This window comes from Pezoporus wallicus, unplaced genomic scaffold (assembly GCF_028554395.1).
Source record: "Pezoporus wallicus isolate ANWC-B61680 ecotype Strahan unplaced genomic scaffold, APGP_CSIRO_Pwel_v1 contig_2348, whole genome shotgun sequence".
Taxonomy (NCBI): domain Eukaryota; kingdom Metazoa; phylum Chordata; class Aves; order Psittaciformes; family Psittacidae; genus Pezoporus; species Pezoporus wallicus.
In genome coordinates, this window is record NW_026636985.1 from 9,179 (window position 1) to 27,873 (window position 18,695).

Sequence of the window (18,695 nt, forward strand, 5' to 3'; positions counted from 1 at the left end):
TTGGAGCTCGTGGTGAGGGGATGGAGGTCATGGTGAGGGAATGGAGGTCATGGAGAGGGGATGGAGGTCATGGAGAGGGGATGGAGGTCATGGAGAGGGGATGGAGGTCATGGTGAGGGGTTGGAGCTCGTGGTGAGGGGATGGAGGTCATGGTGAGGGGATGGAGGTCATGGAGAGGGGATGGAGCTCATGGTGAGGGGTTGAAGCTCATGGTGAGGGGCTGGAGCTCATGGTGAGGGGATGGAGAGTACAGAGAGGGGTTGGAGCTCACAGTGAGTGGTTGGCGCTCACGGTGAGGGGTTGGAGCACACGGTGAGGGGCTGGAGCTCACGGTGAGGGGTTGGAGTGCACGGTGAGGGGCTGGAGCTCACGGTGAGGGGCTGGAGCTCACGGTGAGGGGCTGGAGCTCACGGTGAGGGGCTGGAGCTCACGGTGAGAGGCTGGAGCTCACGGTGAGGGGCTGGAGCTCACGGTGAGGGGCTGGAGCTCACGGTGAGGGGCTGGAGCTCACGGTGAGGGGATGGAGCTCACTGTGAGTGGCTGGAGCTCACGGTGAGGGGCTGGAGCTCACGGTGAGGGGCTGGAGCTCACGGTGAGGGGCTGGAGCTCACGGTGAGGGGCTGGAGCTCACGGTGAGGGGCTGGAGCTCACGGTGAGAGGCTGGAGCTCACGGTGAGGGGCTGGAGCTCACGGTGAGAGGCTGGAGCTCACGGTGAGGGGCTGGAGCTCACGGTGAGAGGCTGGAGCGCCCAGTGGGGAGCTGGAACGCACGGAGGGGAGCGGGGCGGGCCGGGGGGTGCCCGTGTTGGGGAGAGGCGGTGCCGCAGCCCGCTCCTCTTCCATTGATCTCCGAGCCTTTAAAGGCTCCTCCTCCAGCAGCGCCCCTTAGGGCAGCCCGGCCCCGCCGGTCCGCCCCGAGGGCTGCTCCGGGCTGCGGCGGCCGCGGGGTGCGCACGTCGGGGCGCAGCGGGCGAGCCCCCCCCTCCGCCAGCCCCGGTCCGGAGGAGATGAGCCCCGTGCCCGCGGGTAACGGCAGCGCCTGGGGGGCAGCGGCGGCGCTGGGCAGCGGCGGTAACTGCAGCGGGGCCGCCAGCCTGAGCCGGCAGTGGGTGCTGGGGGCTGCCCTGAGCATCACGGTGCTCGTCACGGTGGCCGGTAACTTGCTGGTGATCGTGGCCATCGCCAAGACGCCGCGGCTGCAGACCATGACCAACGTGTTCGTCACCTCGCTGGCTTGCGCCGACCTCATCATGGGCTCGCTGGTGGTGCCGCCGGGGGCCACCATCCTGCTGAGCGGGCACTGGCCCTACGGCACGGTGGTGTGCGAGCTGTGGACCTCGCTGGATGTGCTGTGCGTGACGGCCAGCATCGAGACGCTGTGCGCCATCGCCGTGGATCGCTACCTGGCCATCATGTCGCCGCTGCAGTACGAGGCGCTGGTGACCAAGGGCAGGGCACGGGCTGTGGTGTGCCTGGTGTGGGGCATCTCTGCCTTCATCTCCTTCCTGCCCATCATGAACCACTGGTGGCGGGACGGGGCGGACGAGCAGGCGGTGCGCTGCTACGACGACCCGCGCTGCTGTGACTTTGTCACCAACATGACCTACGCCATCATCTCCTCCACCATCTCCTTCTACGTGCCCCTGCTCGTCATGATCTTTGTCTACGTCCGCGTCTTTGCCGTGGCTACGCGCCACATCCAGCTCATCGGCAAGGACAAGGTGAGGTTCCTGCAGGCCCCCCCCAGCCCTGGCTCTAGGAGAAGCCGGCTCAGGCGTCCCTCCCGTCTGCTGGCCATCAAGGAGCACAAGGCGCTCAAGACCCTGGGCATCATCATGGGCACCTTCACGCTGTGCTGGCTGCCCTTCTTCGTGGCCAACATCATCAAGGTCTTCTGCCGGGGGCTGGTGCCGGATCAGCTCTTCCTCTTCCTCAACTGGCTGGGCTACATCAACTCAGCCTTCAACCCCATCATCTACTGCCGCAGCCCCGACTTCAGGAGCGCCTTCCGCAAGCTGCTCTGCTGCCCGCGCCGCGCCGACCGCAGGCTCCATGCCGTGTCCCGGGACCTGCAGCGCTGCCCCTGTGCCTTCAGCCCCACGGGAGCGGCTCCCTTGGGAGACAGCAAAGTGGGAGCCCCCGGGGAGGATGGGAGCCGGGTGGAGGAGACCAGCCCGTCCCAGGGTACCCAGACAGCGCTGGGCGCACAGCTTGATGAGTAGGTACCTGCGGGCACTTGGGCTTATGGGGAGCAGCCCTTTGGGGTGCAGTGAAGGGGATGTTGGTGGCAGGGATGTGGTCTGATGGGGCAGTGAGGAGATGGAGGGCGGGCGGGCAATGGGGTGCATGGGAATCGTTGCCTTAAAGCCCCAGCCCTTCCACTGGGTTGCAAAACTGGGGTCCTGCTCCTGCCTTGTCCTTTCCCAAGGCTGCCAGGATGGGGTCTGTTGATCCTGGGTAAAGAAAACCCTGGTGGTGAATAGGGAAGCAAAGGAGCTGAATGAGTCCCAAAGCCTGACTTTTGGCCTCTCCTTTCGCCCACTTTTTGCCCTTAAAGAAGGAAAACGTGGGGAATCCTTTTGCAACGAGGCAGCCGGGGCTGTCGTGGGTTGCTTTGCCCTCTGACAGAGTGCAAATCTGGGAAGGGAACCTATTTCGTCACCCTCCGTCAGCCCTGCGGATGGGAGATGGGCTTCCCATGGCCGCAGCCAGGGCACAGGGTTGGCAGGGATGTGCCCAAGGATTTACACCGTCTGTGAATTACAGGAAGGGTTCCCCCCCCCACACCCCCCGGGATTTGAATTCTTCTGATTCCTGTGGGTTTTAAGCAGCTTTCTCTGGTCTAAAGCCCCTCTGGATGCCCGAGGGCAGGAGAGGGTCCTGCCGGCACACACAGGCAGAGCTGCTGCTGGCAGAGAGGTTCCGAGGAGGGATTCACCGCCGCTGGGAACAGGGGATGCTCAGTCACGGGAAGGGTGCAGGCTCCTCACACGCTGTGCTCTCCTGTTCAAGGTTTGCCGGCAGAGAGACACCAGCAGGTCCCTCCATCTGACCGGGAGCAGCTGAGAGCCGGGAACAGCGTGAGTGCAGTGAGTGCATCCAGGGCAGTGCTTCCAGGGCAGTGCTTCCAGTGCAGTGCATCCAGTGCATTGCTTCTAGTGCAGTGAGTGCATCCAGTGCAGTGCTTTCAGTGCATTGCTTCTAGTGCAGTAAGTGCATCCAGAGCAGTGCTTCCAGTGCAGTGCATCCAGTGCAGTGCTTTCAGTGCATTGCTTCTAGTGCAGTGAGTGCATCCAGTGCATTGCTTCTAGTGCAGTGAGTGCATCCAGAGCAGTGCATCCAGAGCAGTGCATCCAGTGCAGTGCTTCCAGTGCAGTGAGTGCATTCAGTGCAGTGCTTCCAGTGCAGCATGTGCATCTAGTGCAGTGAGTGCATCCAGAGCAGTGCTTCCAGTGCATTGCTTCTAGTGCAGTGAGTGCATCCAGAGCAGTGCTTCCAGTGCATTGCTTCTAGTGCAGTAAGTGCATCCAGTGCAGTGCTTCCAGTGCAGTGCATCCAGTGCAGTGCTTTCAGTGCATTGCTTCTAGTGCAGTAAGTGCATCCAGTGCATTGCTTCTAGTGCAGTGAGTGCATCCAGAGCAGTGCATCCAGTGCAGTGCATCCAGTGCAGCGTGCGCATCTAGTGCAGTGAGTGCACCCAGTGCAGTGCTTCCAGCGCAGTGTGTGCATCTAGTGCAGTGAGTGCTCCCAGAGGGATGCAGTGAGTGCTTCCAGTGATGCCGTAAGTGCTTTGCCCTGTGGGTGATGCTCCATCACTTCCCACCCTCTTCCTACAGGGCTGGGTGCTTCAGAGGGACTGGAGGAGCAGCGCTGGGGGTGACGGCGCTGGAAGGAGCCTCCAGTGCGCTGGGAGCAGAGGGATGCTCCCTCGGGAGCGCTCGCGGTCACAGCAGGGACCAGGGAGCCGGCTCCTCAGTGCTGTTGGTGCTGGAGAACTGGAGCCGGTTGGGAAAAGGCTCCTGAGCTGCTCTCCAAGAGGCAGCGCAGCCTTGGGGACGTGCCTGTGCTCGCTGTGTGGACGGGGACCAGCTCCCAGCCGGGGTGTTTCCTGGCTGGAAGCAGGACGTCGTGGGTCTGCTCTCTGGAAGGATGAAGAATTCCCATCGTCCGGGGCCCAGGAAGCCCATCAGGAAGGGGACAAGAGCCTCCTGCAGGAGAGCAAGAGGAGCTCCGAGCAAGGGGAACCGGGCAAACCCTGTGGATTATGCTCCTGTTTCTGCCTTTCCATCGGGGACAGGCATTGCAGGAGGGCGTTTTCCATCCCAAAGCCTGGATCTGGGTACAAGGAGCAGCAGGACAAGGGCTCTTACAGGGAGGTTGAGGAGGGTTTCATCGGAGCTGCCCCGTTGCTGACATGGATCCCAGTTCCCATTAAATCGATGTCAGGGTTTGGGAAATGGCATTTTTCCTTTGAGATTGCTGCTGGAGAAGCCTCGGAGCACCCGGATGCACTGCTCCATGGGGACACAAAGCCACACACAGCCCTGCACGCCTCTGTACACACACAGACACCCTACACACACCTGTACATGTACCTGTGCATACAGCTGCACACACCTGTACATGCACACCCCTCTGCATACACCTTTGCACACCTATGCATGCCACGCGTGTGCATTCATGCACTTGTACATGCACATACGTGTGCATGCATCTGTACAGCACATACCTGTACATACACCTATATATGTGCCTGTACAGCACACACCTGTACTGTACCTATACCTGGGCACACACCTGTAAAGCACATATGCACACATCTGTACACACACCTATACTTGCACCAGTATAGTACATACCTTATCATACACCTGTACATACACTTGTACATGCACATAACTGTACACGTCTGGACATACATAGACCTGTATACATACCTGAACACAGACCTGTACATACACCTGAACATACACCCGTACGTGCACATACCTGTACATACATCTGGACATACATAGACCTGTATACATACCTGTAAAAATACCTGCACGTACATGTGTTCATATACCTGTACATGCATGTAGCTGTACACACATTTGTACATACATAGACCTGTACACATACCTGTACACACCTATTCATACATCTATGTATGCACCTGTACATATACCTATACATACACCTGTACATACACCTGTACATACACCTATACATACACCTATACATACACCTGTACATATACCTATACATACACCTGTACATACACCTGTACATATACCTATACATACACCTGTACATACACCTGTACATACACCTATACATACACCTATACATACACCTATACACACCTGTACATACACCTATACACACCTGTACATACACCTATACATACACCTGTACATACACCAGTACATACACCTATACACACCCGTACATACACCTATACATACACCTATACACACCTGTACATACACCTATACACACCTGTACATACACCTATACATACACCTATAAACACCTGTACATACACCTATACATACACCTATACACACCTGTACATACACCTATACACACCTGTACATACACCTATACATACACCTGTACACACCTGTACATACACCTGTACATACACCTATACACACCTCTACATACACCTGTACATACACCTATACATACTCCTATACACACCTGTACAGACACCTGTACAGACACCTGTACATACACCTGTACACACCTCTACATACACCTGTACATACACCTATACATACACCTACACATACACACTGTACTGTACACACACCTACACATACACACCTGTACATACACCTATACATACACCTATACACACCTCTACATACACCAGTACATACACCTATACACACCTCTACATACACCTGTACATACACCTATACACACACCTCTACACACCTGTACATACACCTATACATACACCTATACATACACCTATACACACCTGTACATACACCTATACATACACCTATACATACACCTATACACACCTCTACATACACCAGTACATACACCTATACACACCTGTACATACACCTGTACATACACCTATACATACACCTGTACATACACCTGTACATACACGTGTACACACACCTGTACACACCTGTACACACCGGTACCACCCCCGCCCCAGGCCCCGCCCCTTCCCCTCAAGCTCCACCCCCCGGGCCCCGCCCCTTGCTCTCGCGAGAGGGGCGGTACGGGACCGCTCCCATCGCCATTCCCGTCCCCATCCCCGTCCCCGTCCCCGCTCCCTCCGCCATGTCCGGCTCGGGGCTGGCAGCGGGCTGGGTGCCCACCCACGTGCAGGTAACGGTGCTGCGAGCCCGGGGGCTGCGGCCCAAGGCGGCGGCCGTGGGGGGCAGCGACGCGTACACGGTGATGGCGCTGGGCAGGGACAAGTTCTCCACGTCGGTGGCGGAGCGGTGCCAGGGGCAGCCGCTGTGGCGAGAGGAGGCCACGTTCGAGCTGCCCCCGCGGGCCGCCGCGCTGCGCCTCACCGTGCTGCACCGGGCCCTCGTGGGCATGGACAAGTTCCTGGGGCGCGCAGAGGTAGACCTGGCCGCGCTGAGGAGCGAGGGCGGCCGGCGGCACACACGGTGAGAACGGGGGTGAGAGGGGGGGGGAAAGGGGATGGAGGGGGGGCTCCGAGTGGTGTAGGGAGTTAGGGATGGGGGGGCTCTGAGTGGTGAAGGGAATTGAGGGGGGGGGGCTCTGAGTGCTGTAGGGAATTAGGGATGGGGGGGCTCTGAGTGCTGTAGGGAATTAGGGATGGGGGGGGCTCTGAGTGCTGTAGGGAATTAGGGATGGGGGGGCTCTGAGTGCTGTAGGGAGTTAGGGATGGGGGGGGCTCTGAGTGCTGTAGGGAATTAGGGATGGGGGGGCTCTGAGTGCTGTAGGGAATTAGGGATGGGGGGGCTCTGAGTGCTGTAGGGAGTTAGGGATGGGGGGGCTCCAAGTGCTGTAGGGAATTAGGGGTGGGGGGGCTCCAAGTGTTGTAGGGAATTAGGGATTGGGGGGGGTCTCCAAGTGCTGCAGGGAATTACGGAATGGGGGGGTGCCAAGTGCTGTAGAAAATTAGGGAATGGGGAGGGCTCCAAGTGCTGTAGGGAGTTAGGGATGGGGGGGGATTCTGAGCCGCACAGAGGCGATGGAGAGGGACCAGGGGGCCTCTGACTCCTGTGGGGCCCTGGGATAGGGATGGGAAAGCCTCTGGCCCCCGTAGGAGTCAAAAAGAAGGATGGAGGGGGGGTCTGTGGGCACCACGAGGGTTGGGGTCAGAGGTGTGGAGTACTCCAATTCCCCATGGACTGTCCCTGTGCCCCATAGGGATGTGGGGCTCTGGTGGAGGGCCCCCCCGTGCCCCACAGGGTTGAAGGACCCCCATAGGTCCGGGTTGCCAGCCCCATGTCCAAGGCACATGCACTTGGGGCTGTTTCAGCCCATCCTGCTTGGTCTGGGTTTTAAGCATCTCTGTGTGAGAGACGACTGGGAATGAGCACAGGCTAGAGCCATGTGTATCCCATAATAAACCCTTAGCAGAGCCTCCGTGCCTGTGGGAGCAGCCAGTCCAGCGTTTCCAGGGGCTGCCTTCACTGGTGTCAGCGGGACACCAGCTCTTGTGTCACACTTGTCCCTTTGAACATGAAAAACACTGCCCTGGAATGCCAGGGGTGGGTCCAGGGAGGGTTTAACTGGGAGTCAGCAGCCTTGTAATGCGGCTTGAGGTGGCCCCTGAGTCACCTTCCTCTTCTCACTCACCTGAGAGCAGAGCCGGGTATCGGGGCTGGTGAAGCTTTCATTAAGGCTGTCATTAAGGTTGCATCCAGCTCTAAGGTGTTTACACTGGGATGTGTTTCCTTGTGTCTTGAGCCGGAGGAAAACCGAGGGGAAGGAAGGGAAACAGAGCCTTGAGTCTCCTGATGTTTCCAGGTGGTCGTGTTCTGTTTGAAGCCTGTTTCTGTTGCCGGTGCTTGGCTGCTGGGGCGATGGAAAGCCAGAAAGGGCTGGGGTTAATTCACACTCACACAATAAACGATGAAGAATTCATAGACTCATAGAACAGTGAGGGTTGGAAAGGACCTCAAGGTCATCTAGTTCCAACCCCCCTACCATGGGCATATCTGATGGTTTTGAGGGGGAGATGTGTCCCTGTATCCTCCCCTTTGAGCCCCTCCAATGAAGCAGATGCAGCAGCGTTCGTGCTCTGCTCAGTGCTAGCTAAGCTGTTGTTCACATAGCTTGTTTGGGATGTGTTTTGGAACAGGACCTGCTCTTCCCCCTCCACCCCCGGGGCACAGAGCCTGCAGCATGGATTGTGGCACCGAAACCAGCAGGATGCTCCTAGAAATCAATCACGGGGTTGAGAACAAAAGTGCCCAGTGCTGGCTTGTGTGAAAGGCAAAGCTTGTGCTGCCCTCGCTGCAGCGTTAGGGACCTGACAAAGGCCAAGGTCTCCTTCTAAAGGCCTTTCCCTGGTGCTGGTGTCTTGTAACTTCAGGTGTGGACGTGGAGGTAACTGTATAGCGTGGTGCTTGAGCATTCATCTCCCTGCAGTGTTCCTCTGCAGCACGCTTGTGCTTTCATCTGCAGTTGACGCTCATTAGGTTTGAATGTTTGCTCAAGCAACTTGCCCTTTCCTCTTCTCCTTCCCTGCTCCCAGTGCACCTCCAAACGTAAGGCTCTGTTTGCTTCCTTTACTTGCCCTGTACCAGCTGGGGAGGTGTTTTCCCTATTGGGTCTGTGGAACCAGGGATGCTGCGGCTCCATCAGTAGGCAAGAATTGATGTGAGGCGCTGATAACTTTCTTTGCCAGCCCTAATGTGGTTCAAAAGGCTTTGAGTGGTAACAGAGGGCATGTGATAGCAGCATGCAGGTGGTGTTTAGGGTGCCCTGAGTGCTTAAGATGCAGTGCTCCGTGCACCCGGGGTTGCATTGCACAAAGGCATAAGGTCCTGTCGGTAAGGAATGTCCTTCCTGGTGCGCGCCAGTCACGAGCAGGAGGCGAGTGGAAGGCTCCAGACAGCCTGCAAGGCTTGGCTTGGCTCTGCTCTGTGTTGATTAGGGGTTTTGGAGCTCGAAGGGCATTAAGATAGCAACTGGAAAGGAGCTGGAATGAAAGGTATGAGGGCGTGGAGAGCTCTCTGGTACCAGTGTCGGGCTCTCGGAGGCTGCTTCTTCCTGCACCCACTTCAAAGGCCATTTGGGGAAGTCAGATGGAAAGAAGGGCAGAAGAGAGTGGCTGAGCTGAAATACAGGAATTCCATGGTGTCTGCCCCTTGAACCCTTCTTTTTAACCCTTTTGACCCTTCTTTTTAAGCCTGATTTGGGTTTTAAAGCAGCCTTTACTGATAACTTCACGCCAGGGCATGTTTTCCTTAGTCACTGCGTGACTGTGGCGTTGTTGGAGGATTAAAGGCTTTTCTTCCCTTGCCCTTACACTGTAGGCTGGCTTTGATTTTTAAGCCACAGGCACCCTCTGTTGTTGTGAATGAGCCGTGCCTCCAGAGCTGGGTTGTAAAGGGAATCTCCTTGTGGCTGCAGGTGGTACAAGCTTCGCTCCAAGCCGGGGAAGAAGGAGAAGGAGAGAGGGGAGATCGAAGTGGATATCCAGTTCATGAGGAGCAACATGACAGCCAGCATGTTCGATCTGTCCATGAAGGACAAGCCTCGCTCTCCCTTTGGCAAGCTCAAAGACAAGCTCAAGGGGAAGAGGAGCAGTGGCCTCTCCGACACGGCTTCCTCCATCGTTCCCAGCGCATCCCACTCCCCTGCTGACAGCGAGGACGAGGCAGTTGAGAAGGAGAAGAAGAAATCCAAGTTCAAAGCGCTCTTTTCCAAGCCTGGCCTGCAGAAGACCTCCCTTTCCCAGTCCATGTCAGTGCTACCAACGCAGCAGCCAGTCACCCAAAGGGTTCTGCTTCGACCCGGTGACTTCCAGGCGCAGTGGGATGATGAGGAGCCCGAGACCTCTCCGATCTCAGAGAGTGAGTACTGGCCCTTGCAGCACTGATGCAGCACAAAGCCTTTCCCCAGGGTTTTATTGCCCTTTCCACACTGTTTAGGGTACTAAAAAGCGAATCCATATGGATTTACTATGAAGTGAATCCATAGCACATCACTTCTGGCCATGGTGGCAGGTTTGGATGCCCGTAGGATGTTGATGCTCACACCTAAGCTTGCCTTGGGCTAGCATAGAAACCGGGGGGGGCTGCACAAGCAATACCTGCATGAATGTCAGAGCAAAGGGGGTTTCTTGCCTCTTGAATTCCTGCCTGTTCCTGTTTTTTTTTTCCCCAGAGTCCTTTGGAAATGCCCTGGAAGAGAAGTCCTCTCCTTCTCCTGTGTTTAAGTCCCGTAAAACAGCGATTCTGGACAGCAGGCAAGTAGCCCAAGTAACCACGACCCACCCCAAGAAAGAAGGGCTCTCTTTATTCAGTGGCCTTAAATCCAAGAGCGATCCCGTTTCCAAGTCCAGTCTGTGTATCAATGGCACTCACGTTTACATGGAAGAGAGCAGCGTGAAGGACAACACTCCAGCCTCCTCCCCTTCTCCTCGCAACTTCCGGAGGAAGCAGCTCTTTGCTTCGGAAGAGAACCTGTCTTCCAGGCCTGCTAAAGGACCTGAAGAGATGGGAAGAACATCTCCGATGGGAAGAACATCTCCCAGTCATGCTGTCTCCGGGTCGACATCCTTGGAGACCTTTAAGTCGATGACTTTGCCATCGTACAAACTGCTGAGCAGTGAAGAATACCTGGAAACCGACGTTCCCCCGAGCGTGGAGGTTGGGAAAGAGACCAGAAAACCAGAGCACAAGAAGCCTGCCTTATTCTCCCTGGTCGCTGGGAAGAAGGAAGCAGGGAAGGGTGGGGATGCTGAGAATATTCCTGACAGGACCCTGCAGGAGGAGGACAACAGCATTCCAGAAGAGGAGAGCGAACAAGAGGCCAGATGTGTTGAGCCTCCAGCGGATTCAGGCAGAGGGCATCCTGCAGGAGCCACTCACCACGTGGAAGACATCCCTGCAAGCAAGCAGCCTCTCAACCCCTTTGAGGAAGAACGGGGACCTGCTGCCCCATCCAAGACCAAAGCTGTGAAGCCCAGGTCAGTCCTTTCTGCTTCGGAGACCGCAGGAATGGGTCTGGGGGTGGCAGCAGCCTTTAGCTGGGCTGCTTCCTGCCCCAGAGCAGTGCCTTTTGGCCTGGCATCCTGCAGGCAGCAGAAGCATGTTGCTCTGTGCAGGGTCCCTGCAGGTTTGAAGGTGGCTTTGATAGCAAATAGTCACCCTGGAGTTCTTCCTTGGTATGCCAAAGAGATGGATACAGGGATGCTACTCATCAGTGATGCTGAAATAGCGGTGCTCTGAGCGCAGGTTACTGTAGGGCTGATTTTTCTTGCTGGATCTCTTGCCAAACCTAACTTCTGTCTGAACTGTGCCACTTGGAACGTGCCCAGAGGCTGAAGCACCAGTTCTAACATCCCTCCTTTCCTGGTTTTGGCTGTGGCCTTCCAAAGTGTTAACCTCGGAGCCCTGCTGCTTCTGCCATTGCTGACAGCAACGTGAAGGATGCTTGTGTGGAGTGGTACACAAGGCTTCTTCGGAAATTCTGCTCCTTTATCCTTCATATATATATATAAATGGTGTGTGTTGGTGGTTTTATATATATATATAGGTGTCCCCTACTAATCAGGTTTGTGCCTGTCTCTCCTCCTCAGTGCTTCTCCTGTTTAAACACCTCGCATACAAAGCGCCTTACTAATAAGACAGCTTGGGGTGCCGTAGGCAGTGCTTCAAACCCGTGCAAGCTCCACAGCAGAAGTGCTCTGCCCTAAACTTTAGGGCTTTCTAAAGGCATATTTAAGGATGTGAAGCCTCAGCTTGGCTCTGAGGTCTCTTGCAAGTGTAACTCATCTCCAGGGTGAGGAGTTGATGGAGCCTGGTGCTCAAGCTTCTCTGTTCCAGCCTCGTGTTGCATCCGCAAGTGACATGCGAGTGTTTTGTCCCTTTTTGCAGGGTGCCTTCAGAGGAGGAAACCAAAGCCACGCTTCCTACTCTTGCACCTCCTTCCCTGCCTGCTTTCCTCTCTGTCCACCCTATGAGGAGTGCCAATAACCCTTTTGTTTCCAAGAAGGGACAGAAAGGCCAAGCGCCCGACTCCGAGGGCATCACTGGTTCTCCTGCGTCTTTTACTGCTCCTCCTTCTGCTGCAGAGCTTTTGAATGGCAAGAACCCCTTTGCTCCCGAGTGGGGCAAAGCACCCCCAGCCCTGGATCCTGAAGGCATCCGTTTCCCTTCATCCCATCATCTTCCAGCCTCTGTTCCCAAAGCGCCTCCTCCTGGGCAGGTCTCTGGTAGTGGTAATAATCCTTTTGCTTCTGAGTGGGGGCAGAGCTCTTGGGGTCAGGGTGCTGAGGGCTCTGATGGGTGGCCTTCCCAGGGTGTCTCTCACCCACCTGCATCCTCTCTCCCCTCTGTTTGTCATTTCAATGGCAATAATCCCTTTGTGTCCCAGCTTGGGTGGGAAGCAGATGCACCAAGTTCGGAAGCTGTTGCTTGTTCTTCCCCTCTCTGCCTTCCTCGTGATGGAGGCTGCTCCTCAGCACAGCACCCTGCTGAGCCAAAACCCTCTGCTCTCAGTGCTTCAGGGAGCTCTTCAGCTGAGGCTTTACCTGGCACTGTCAAAGCTGTTTCTAACAAGCCCGCTCTGGCTCCAGCAGAGCGCTGCAGTCCTCCCCAGCTTCAGGCTCCCATCCCTAACGGGGACACCACAGAGACTGGTGCTGAGCAGGCACCTTCCCCCATGAGTGAGCTGAAGGACAAGCAGGAGACCTCGGGTGAGAAGAGATGGGAAAGGCCCCAGATGACTCCACTTGGTAAAACTGGCTCATTTCCTCAAGCAGGACCAGCCAAACCATCCTCAGGAGCTTGCCCCCTGTCCCCTCCGGTAGGGAGGGCTGGCAGTGAGGTGCTGGTCACACCACAGCCAGCACCACGGCTGTCTTTAGGGCTGAAGAAGAGCCCCTTGGTTGCTCATGCTGAGCTCGGGGGGGATGTGCCCCCTTTGGGTCATGGTGCTAAATCTGTGCTGGGGCTCCCACTCCCTAAGGATGAAGCTTCAGATGCTCATGGGTGCCTCCCCCGAAGTGGTTCATTAGAGCCTGTGGCTCCCCCAGGGACGCAAAGAGCTGAGAGCAATAACAGGCATTTAAACAATGAAGCTGAGCGTGATTTATTTGACTCTCTTGCTAATCTCAACTGTGTTGTTCCAGTTCCTGGAGACCGTGTCTTGAAAGTGGCCAGTCTCCCCGTTATCCCAGAGGGAGGCTCCGATGATGAGCTGCTGGGTGACTCTCAGGAGGACCTGGGTCTTGCTGCAGGGGGTAAAATCGTTTCAGAGAGAGGAAAGCAGCGCCTGGATTTAATGTCTCTGCCTGAGGAACGGGAAGAGCACTCTGATAGCTCTGCTGGTGCCTGTGAGCTGAGCACCGCAGCCATGCTGCCTGCGCGAGTGGATGCTCGCAGTGTAGCTGCTTCAGGCTCAGGGGGGACGTCTCATTCCAGGGAGGATAACGCTCCTTTGGAGAAACAAGAGCTGGAAATCAGTGTGGGTGCTGCGGGGGGTGACTTCTCCGAGCCTTCTCTTTCCTCTTCCTCCCTGTCCGGTGCTTCCCAGCCTTCCTCTTCCTCTCATTCCCTTCTCTCTCACACCCCAAATCATAGAGCAGAGTCTCCGAAAAAGCCAGCAGCCGAGGGCTCCGCAGCTAAAGCAGGAAACTGTGGCAAGAAGAAGCTTCTGCAGGCCTGGGTTTCCCCCTCTGAGCCATCCCCTAACCAAGCCCAGCAGGGTGGTGAAACCGGGTCTCCTAAGCACAGGTGAGAGAACGTGGGGAATACCCCAAAGGTGCTGATCCGAGCCTTGCTTTTCCTTCCTGGGAGCACAGCTCAGCAGGCATCGGCTGCTCTTTGCGGTGATGGGGCATTAACTTCCTCCAGCCATGGATTTGGGATCCTGTGTCGCATCGTTTCTGGCACCACGTGAATCCGTATGGCTACTAAGGATGCGCAGAGCGCTCGAGGGGATCTCACAGGGCCATCTCGTAGGAAAACCATTAGGGAAACTTGGTGGCAGCTTCAGAAATAGGGTCATGTCGTCCAATTGGGGGAATAGAGTGGAATGGATCCGTTTTTCAGGAATGGGAGCATCCCCCTGGTAAGCTGGGATGCTTTGGTACCTGGCCAAACTGGGCTCCTGATCCTCGAATCACAGCGAGTGATGCATTGCTTGTCCTTAGGGAAGCTGGGCTCAAATACTAGTGCCTGAGCTCAGGGTAACTGCCACTGTGTAGCCCAGGCTGCCTTTGCTTTTGTGGCTTACCACTCAGGTGTGTATTTCCTGGTCACTGCTTCTCTGTCTCCAATGCATCAAGTCAGTAACACTAGCAAAGAACAGAGGATGCTTAACAAAAAGGCTACAGCTTGGACACAAATGCCTTGTCTTCCCAGAGCTGAATCTCTTATCCCTTTGGCCATAGAGAAAGGGGTGGGATTTCTTCCCAGTTTCTCGCTGTGGTTTTGCTCTGAAGATGCATATTCAGTTTGCTGCCTCTGTAACAGAAGCCTGTCTTACCATTGCAGACTCCATCCTGTGAAGCCCATGAATGCCACAGCAAACAAGTCCCAAAGTAAAGCCCTGAATGTCATCAGTACTATGAATGAGAAGCTGCTCGAGAGCAATGTGAAGGTAATGAGGGGAAAGGGGAGCTTTAACCCAAAGCTTAAGCCCTATATTGAACAGGGTTTGTGTATCTGAGAGAGTTTGCTTAGGTACTTATATCCTGAGCAGAGCCAGAATAGTGGTTATTAGACTGGGGCGGGCGTGAATTCAGATCTAAAGGAGCTGTTGGCTTAATCTTGGCCTCAAAAGAGGCCTCCAGGCTTGAAGCATGTGGATCAGGATGGCTGGAAGCAGGGAAAACCCCTTGGGGGGGACCCTTATTGTCTCTAAGGGATTTTAGGGGGAGGGAAATGAGAAATTAGCACCCAAATCCCTGCAGTGCCTCCTTCTGGTGTGAGTGAGGAAGGAGCAAATAGCTGGCATCACGGAATTCCAGCTGATGCATTGCAATGCTCAGTGGGTGGAAGGCTGTCATTAGGATGGCAGGGTGGGAAGCAGAAGGGTTCAAGGAGCAGCTGCGTTGTGTTTTCCTTTCCCAGCGGTGACTGCAATAGGAGGGAAGTGCCAAGAGCCTCAGTGGGTGTTTCTTGCTGTTTAACCCCAGGTTGGCATGTTTTAAACACCAGGTCTGTGAACAGTGGCATTTGATGGTGCGTGGCTGCGGCTTCCCTGCATCTCACTGAGCTGGCTGGACCCAGCATGGCATTAGTCCGGTGTCAGTTGCACCAGAGCTGAGTTACAGACCTGTAACTGCAAAGGTTTGATGCTGAACCCAATGGCCTGGTTGCTGTCTGTAACAGCTCGCTCTGAGCCTGCCTGCTGCTCTGCAGAAGGCTGCTTAAGCTCCATAACCCATGTCCCTGTGCTGTGAGCAGCACACACTGAGGCAGTTGCTCCTTTCTCCTCCATATACTTCCAAGGAGCTGTTCTGGAGGCAATGTTCCCTATGGGTTTTCCTAGGCTAACAACCCAAAAGGTGCTTTGTAGCAGGAAGCTGGCCTGGCATCGTCCGTGCCTTGGTGCAGCGTGCCTCTGAGCATCCTGTTCTTGATCCTACAATGCTCCAGCTCCAGAACATCGTTTGGATGGGACCTGGGGCTCCGTGCTGCTGTTTTGCACTGCCCATATGCCTGCACTGACCCTGCCTTTGTCCTCTCTCTCAGAAATACCACCCTTCAGATCCTGCCTACGCTTACGCCCAGCTGACGCACGATGAGCTGATCCAGCTCATCTTGAAACAGAAGGATGCCATCACCAAGAAGGATCTCCAGGTGCGTGAGCTCGAAGACTACATCGACAACTTGCTCGTCAGGGTCATGGAAGAAACCCCCAACATCCTTCGTGTCGCAGCATCCGGAACCAAAAAGGCTGGGAAGATGTAAAAGCTCCTGGGATGCTGGGTGAACAAAGGGCTGGATTCCCACCAGTGCTGTTGGGATGGATAAGGAGCTGATGTGGTGCAAGTGGGGACCGGTTGTGCTGCCACAGAAAACGACCTCTTTCCTGTTTCTGCCTTAAGCAACCCTCGGTTTGATTTGTAGTTCCATCCGGGATCTGCAGCCCAGGAGCAGAGTCACTTTATCCTATTTATTATTGGCTTTCTTTCCATTATTTGGGAAGATTTGTTCAAGCATCTCATCCAAAGTGAAGGAGTTGGAGGGGCTTTGCCTGCCAGCAAGGCACTGGTGAGCCTTTGTGAAGGTTAATGGTTTCATTTTGTAGCAGCTTTCATAGATGAATCCCTCTTCTTTCTACATCTTAACTTGTAGTGCAATCTAAAACCTTATAGAGCTTGAAGATTTGATTGATTTAAACCAAATGATCACTACACTGACCAAGTCCAAAGATACTGTGCTTCAGACCAGGGCTGTTGTAAAAGTAATCAATTCAAGTTAAAGCTTAGATTGGAAAGGAAGAAGCATCTCATCGAGTACACGTTGCTTCAAAGCAGCTCTGCAAGGGGAAGACTTGCAGGTCTCGTGGTCCAGGAAGCACTGGGATGTGGTACGTTTGTCTACCATAGGAATGGTAGGAATGAACTTGGGCCAAAGGTGGGTTTTCAATCAGAAACTGTTCTCTGATAGCCTTCAAATTCAATTCCTTCAAGGGAGGGAGGCAGATGGGTCTCGAATAGGTGTGGATCTCCTGCATGGCCCCGGACTGATGCTGCAGGGGAGGTCTGCAGTGATTCCTTTATGCCATTGCAGTTAATTTAAACACCTTGGGTGCTGAAGCTGGGGCTTGGAGCAACCTTTAAAGGTGCTCAGGCTTCTTAGGGGCGTTCCTTGTAGAGGCAAGAGAGGAACCACATCACCCTACCCTGCGATGGGAGCAGTCGCAGTGCCAGTGTTTGGTCAGATTGAGTTTCTTTGTGACTTGCTGCTCATGAATGGAATGAATCTTAGCTAGCTGAGTGAGTGTTTTGTGAGGCAATTGATGCCCTGCAGTCTGCTTCCTTGATGGGTGGCTGGAGAGACACAGGTATGCTCTCCTCCCCATCTCACCACCAGCACTACAGCCTAACGCTGTGGAGCTGCACCGCTGCAAACCTAAACGTAGCCTCTTGTCTTGGTGAGCTTTTAACAATCAGATGCCTCTTTGCACCTCTGGGATTTCTCAGGGTGGTGAGAGTCCAGCAAAGGCTTAGAGGGAAGCTGAAGTACCCAAAGCAGGGGGTAGCAGAGGACCAAAGCGGAACTCCTGCCTTTGGGAGCTGGAAAGGGTCTGTTGGGTTATTCCTGGCTTGGAAGGGGAAAGCTTCTGACTCAGTTTTTCTACAGCAAAGCACTTTATTAGGGCCTGGACCAGCTGGATCAACCATCAGCCTGTTAGCTATTGTCCTAAACTACTGGAGACTCCTCAAATACTGTATTTTTGTAGTGAAAATAGTTAATATATTTGCCTCGAGGTGTGCCCATTCACTGGGGACATCCAAACCTGCTCTTCATCCCCTTTTGATTCCTATCCACTCCAACCAGAGTCTGGAGCTTTTCCTCATGGGATGCTGGAGTTGAACCAAGCCTTTTAAGCGTTAAGAGCCTTCTGAAGACTTTGGGGTACTTCTTTCTGGTTGAGCAGATGTCTTCAGCCATGGGTTCTTTGTGCTGTACGTTCTGTGGATGAAGGGGGTGAAACGCAGAAGGCTTTGCCCCCTTCAGCTCTTGGCGCTGGGTTTAGTTTGGAGTGGACTGGATGCCTTACTCATTGCTGCTGCTTCTCGTGCCTTGAAGTAATGAGGAAGATGAAGGATTGGTGCCTCTCTGGAAAGCAACAGTTGCCTGGACCTCTAGGACTTGTCTTTTAGACTGTATTCCCCAGCTGTCTGATGCTGTAGGTCGGAGAGCCAGGAAAACCAGTTGTGCCTTTACACAGTGACTGACGGCTTCAGGAGCCCGGGATGACGTTATCCAGGGTCATAACTGGACACTGGGAAGCAGGGCTGGCCTCTTGCTTTCTCCTGCCCTCGTGGATGGGTCCTGCTGCCAGCACCGTGGGGCTTGCACGATGCTTTTGGAGCGTGGCTTGTGTGAAGCTTGGATCACTGGGGTGAGAACGCGCATCTTGGAGTGAGGGGCACAGAAACAACGTGGTAAAACCCACCCTTAGCAGGCTCCTTGGAGGCTGAAGCCTTAAAACCTTTCACATCATCTCCTGGCAGCCTTTTGTGCCTCTTGTAGCCCGGGTTGTTCTCCCTGGTCCTTTGACTTCCACAGCCACGAAAGCATCACACAAACCTCATCCCTCGGTCTTGTGCTGGCAATACCAGTCAAAGCCTTGCTTTGGCATCAGGGGACTGGTGGTTTATATCCTGTAAGGTGCTTCACCTTGACTTGAAGGGCCTTAAGAACCAAATGCATTGTTTTATGATTGAAGGATCTGAATATGTTTGTTTTTCCTGTTTATACTGTCTGCTTTTAGCCTGGGAGCCTGTTTGGTTTTAAATGCCTTTTGGTTTCGTGGAACACTAAAATAAAAGTACCTTAAATCAC

At 54.8% G+C, this 18,695-nt stretch overlaps 2 protein-coding genes across 4 annotated transcripts in view; both read left to right on the forward strand.

Annotated features, from left to right (window-relative positions):
* The first annotated feature begins 883 nt into the window (after positions 1–883).
* On the forward strand, positions 884–4,266 carry ADRB3 (adrenoceptor beta 3). Of its 2 annotated transcripts, none has more exons than XR_008971349.1 (3): positions 884–2,222; positions 3,013–3,089; positions 3,837–4,266. XR_008971349.1 is itself a non-coding variant. In XM_057402481.1 (3 exons), the coding sequence occupies exons 1-2, from the start codon at positions 1,008–1,010 to the stop codon at positions 3,050–3,052; spliced, it is 1,251 nt and encodes a 416-aa protein (XP_057258464.1). In that variant the 5' UTR covers positions 884–1,007; the 3' UTR covers positions 3,053–3,089; positions 3,837–4,266. The 2 variants fall into 2 exon arrangements, 1 of the variants encoding a protein (XP_057258464.1); XM_057402481.1 differs by having other exon boundaries at positions 884–2,218.
* Positions 4,267–6,276: 2,010 nt separating this feature from the next.
* Positions 6,277–18,695, forward strand: part of RAB11FIP1 (RAB11 family interacting protein 1) — a 399,061-nt gene continuing 386,642 nt past the window's right edge. The window contains exons 1-6 of one of the 2 annotated variants that reach the window (XM_057402485.1): positions 6,277–6,629; positions 9,574–10,016; positions 10,330–11,134; positions 12,045–13,904; positions 14,667–14,772; positions 15,870–16,407. In XM_057402485.1, the coding sequence (XP_057258468.1) occupies positions 6,292–6,629; positions 9,574–10,016; positions 10,330–11,134; positions 12,045–13,904; positions 14,667–14,772; positions 15,870–16,088 (3,771 nt within the window). In that variant the 5' untranslated portion in view covers positions 6,277–6,291 and the 3' untranslated portion in view covers positions 16,089–16,407. The remainder of the gene's footprint in view (positions 6,630–9,573; positions 10,017–10,329; positions 11,135–12,044; positions 13,905–14,666; positions 14,773–15,869; positions 16,408–18,695) is intronic. The other variant, XM_057402486.1, reaches the window with a different exon arrangement.